At 32.9% G+C, this 3,890-nt stretch overlaps 1 protein-coding gene across 1 annotated transcript; it reads right to left on the bottom strand.

The window, feature by feature from the left end:
* Positions 1-473: 473 nt before the first annotated feature.
* LOC126632828 (uncharacterized) lies at positions 474-3,182 on the bottom strand. Its single transcript, XM_050303324.1, has 5 exons — positions 3,005-3,182; positions 2,615-2,707; positions 2,424-2,466; positions 1,941-2,110; positions 474-1,598 (listed from the first exon to the last, which is right to left on the bottom strand). The coding sequence occupies exons 1-5, from the start codon at positions 3,005-3,007 to the stop codon at positions 1,563-1,565; spliced, it is 345 nt and encodes a 114-aa protein (XP_050159281.1). The 5' UTR covers positions 3,008-3,182; the 3' UTR covers positions 474-1,562.
* Positions 3,183-3,890: the final 708 nt, after the last annotated feature.

Genomic DNA, 3,890 nt, shown 5'->3' with positions numbered 1-3,890 from the left:
GTGAATCCCTTCAATTATAGCTTTTACTAGCAACGGTACCCGCGCGTTGTTGCGGGTTTTAAAACTAAAACATGCAGAGTTCTAAATACCTACGATATACAACACTATTTATATTCATGTGAAAATCTATTTACAAAGATATTTACAATAACTAACATATAGGCATCATATATCAGAGTCATTGGTTTCTGGAGCGGAGTTCACGGATTTGCGGAACCAGCATGGAAGAATAGTTGTACAATGTTAAATCAATGATATATATTACTAACTCCAACTATTAAAATTAAGACAAAATTCAAGTTTTGTATTGAAATTTAATTGGGTTTGTGCGATAATTAATAGCTCAAACAAATAAAATTGATAAAATGAATTGAGGATGTTACCTCAAACTGTCTAGGATTGCTAATGGAGGGGATGAGCTTTGCAATGTGAAGAGATTTGTCATTGTCATTGTTAATTAAGTATATAGTAGATTCTGTAAACTTTAATTACATCTTCATGTTCCATGTTGAAGGACTCCTTTTTATGTTTCATCAACACATTGTTTTCAAATTACAAAACAACGATAAAATGGAGATATTACAACTTTTGATACAACAACAACAACAACAACAACAACAAAGCCTTTTCCCACTAAGTGGGGTCGGCTATATGAATCCTATAATGCCACTGCGCTCGGTTTTGTGTCATGTCCTCTGTTCGATCCAAGTACTCTAAGTCTTTTCTTAGAGTCTCTTCCAAAGTTTTCCTAAGTCTTCCTTTACCCCTTCGGCCCTGGACCTCTGTCCTGTAGTCGCATCTTCTAACCAGAGCGTCAGTAGGCCTTCTTTGCACATGTCCAAACCACCGTAACCGATTTTCTCTCATCTCTGCTACACCCATTTTATGTACGTGTTGATGCTTCACCATCCAACATTTCATGCCATACAGCATCGCCGGCCTTATTGCCGTCTTATAAAAGAGCGAAGCCCTAGCTTTACCGCAATTTCGTTCTGGATTTATTTTCATAAGGATTCGATGTAACCTAGGAGTGCCGGATGTCGACCACTGGACGCCCTCCCCCTCCTCCTTTATCCGGGCTTGGGACCGGCAATGTAAGATAAACTTACACAAGTGGAGTTATATTACAGCTTTTGATAATATAATATAAAAATTTGTGTTAAAGAAGATATTAGATGCTAATCTCAAAAGGGTCTGTTCCACCACTTAAAATTTGCAATACTAATTTTGAACAATGAATTAAAAAATTCTACCAAGAGACAGTAAAATAGTGAATCAACTTAATTTCTATAAAAAAAAATTTGTGCAAAAATTTCATGAAATTTTGGTAAAGATGGAAAGAAAAGGGTTAATGCAATCAAAGACTAATGAAAATTATGATATTGTTTTAACATTAACTCAGGTTGATTTTGGTCACCAGCATTAATAAAACGAATGACTTCAACTTGGGCAAGCAAACGATTAAATTAGATGTAAGCCAAGTAACTTAGAATTTAACCATATCAAAAAAGCACTGACAATCAAGCTAACCTCTTCTTTTCATATGAAGTAGAATCTGTTCTCTATTTTGCCTTTGTGAAGAATGCATTTTTCACACTCTACATACAAAATGCGTACATTGAAAATGGTCAGCAACAATATAAAAACTTTACATATACACTAATGTATATGTATCAAATACCATATTGTACATGTATTTGGACATAAGATATAAAGATTTACTAACATAACTAAGCTTAAATGTATCAAAAGAAGTAATTACAAATTGAAATCAAACTATATTATAGTTGTTAAAAAAAATCTGACTAAATTTTACAAATAGCATTATAAATTGTTAAAAAAATAACACCATTGTAAAAACTCACTACTCAAATATGCAATTCTATTAAAAACACATCACTAAAATTAACTCCAAGGAAAGGGGGATTAACAAATTATACCATTTTAAGAGTTGGAATTGTTTTATCTATATCTCGAGTTGGATTCGCTGGATTTGAATCCTCAGTTGACTTAGAAGGAGGACGGGCATGGAAAGAAGTCATCTTGCAAGCAGAGACCAACTGCTTTTTTACCTTTTGATCACCCAGGTTGTTATTTGACTCAAGAAATCCTGAAACCAACCACGCAATTAAATTAAGACCACAATGCACTAAATGACATTTACAACCACAATGCACTAAAAGTAAAGACGAATGGAAAATGCTAAATAAATGTAAGTATTCATATCTCAATTTAATTTGCCAAATATTTTTCTAGCTGAAAAACTTTGATCTGCAAAACCAAATAACATTTTTCAACAAAAAAGAACTAATTTAACAAAGCAAATACAATATACAAAAACAACTATTCAATTTAGCTTCATTTAGAATACAAGAAGTCCATTCAAAACGACCAAAAGGATACAAATATATAGAAGAACCAACCTTTTTGAAAGATCACTGGTTCCGGTGTTCTACCGTTCAATAACTTTAGCATGAACCAAATAGTTGAAATAAAAACAAACTTGATTAACTAAATCAGAATAGAAAACCAATACAGATTAACAGAGAAAAACATATTCACACACATGCACAATACAATAAATACATATACAATATATAATTAAACGACATACCTTGATGGCCTGTGAATATGTGACCTTGTTTCGAGAAGAAGAGCAGAAGGAAACAATTCTAATGATGAGGGAGTACAAACTTCTGAGTGGGAACTGAAATCAGAAAAATGTAAATTTCAATCCATTTATAAATCCCAAATCACAAAAACCCAAATTTAAACAAATTAAAACCACCCGCACGTACAACCCGAAGAACTAACCCCAAAGCCCTAGCTTTTTTGACTAAAAAATTACTTTAAATCAAACTGAAAAACTGAAGATGGTTACCATAATTCAATAAAAATTAAAATATAATGAATTTACTCTTAACTATGGGTTTTTCAATAATCAGAAAAAACTAAAAATATCCCAAACGATCCCAAATTTTGGAACTGCTTTAAACCAACCTACCATGAAATTATAGCTTCTTGAGAAGTCTTCTTAAATCAGAACGGAAAAGGCAGCACAGACTGCCTTTCTTGAAAAATCTCAAATTTAAGTGTAATGAGAGAGTAAATGAGGCGTGGGAGAGAGTGAGAGAGCAATTAGTGGGGTGTAATGATGAGTCTGATGGATTGGTTGGGTGATGGTGATGGAAACCAAAGGAAAATTCCAGAGATCCACCTGAGAGTAGCACGAGAAGTGTGTCACCCATCCCATTCCTTTCTACGATGGCGGACACACGTACAGAAGGGGTAAATTCGTGATTTTACTATACAATACACAAAAGAAGTCGAGAATTGTTACCAAATGAAGGGCAATTACGTTAAAACACTATTAATGAACAATGTTAGGGAAATAGAGTTTTAGTATATATGATGCCTCAAAGTTTGGGCATTAATTACTTTATTTATAATACATTCGATATTATCTATACTGAGGAATAAAGGAATACTTACAATGGACTTGCCATAATAATTTGGTTCGAATTCGCTTTTGACGAGAATCAAACATAAGATCTATCATTTACATATAAAGAGAAATACAACCAGCGCGTAATATTAAGTGGCTAATTACTTAAAACCTTAAATTGAAGCTTTAAATGACCATTATATACCTCAAATAATAAACCATGGCAATAAATGAGAGCATAGTTGATGATAAACTAAGTAAAAGTGAGGTTTACTCAACCCCTACTGCCCATGCATGCTGTCTTTAGGAAAGACATGATGTCATGTACAAAGAATCTCTCTACCATAAACCCAATCGCAAAAAAATAAACAAAACGAAAATCAGAAAAGTTACATTGATAAACTTAATATAACAGTACTGATATGATTTTTATAGCAAACTACAT

The sequence above is a fragment of the Malus sylvestris genome, chromosome 8, assembly GCF_916048215.2.
Source record: "Malus sylvestris chromosome 8, drMalSylv7.2, whole genome shotgun sequence".
Classification (NCBI taxonomy): Eukaryota; Viridiplantae; Streptophyta; class Magnoliopsida; order Rosales; family Rosaceae; genus Malus; species Malus sylvestris.
This window is presented reverse-complemented; position numbering and strand designations above follow the sequence as displayed.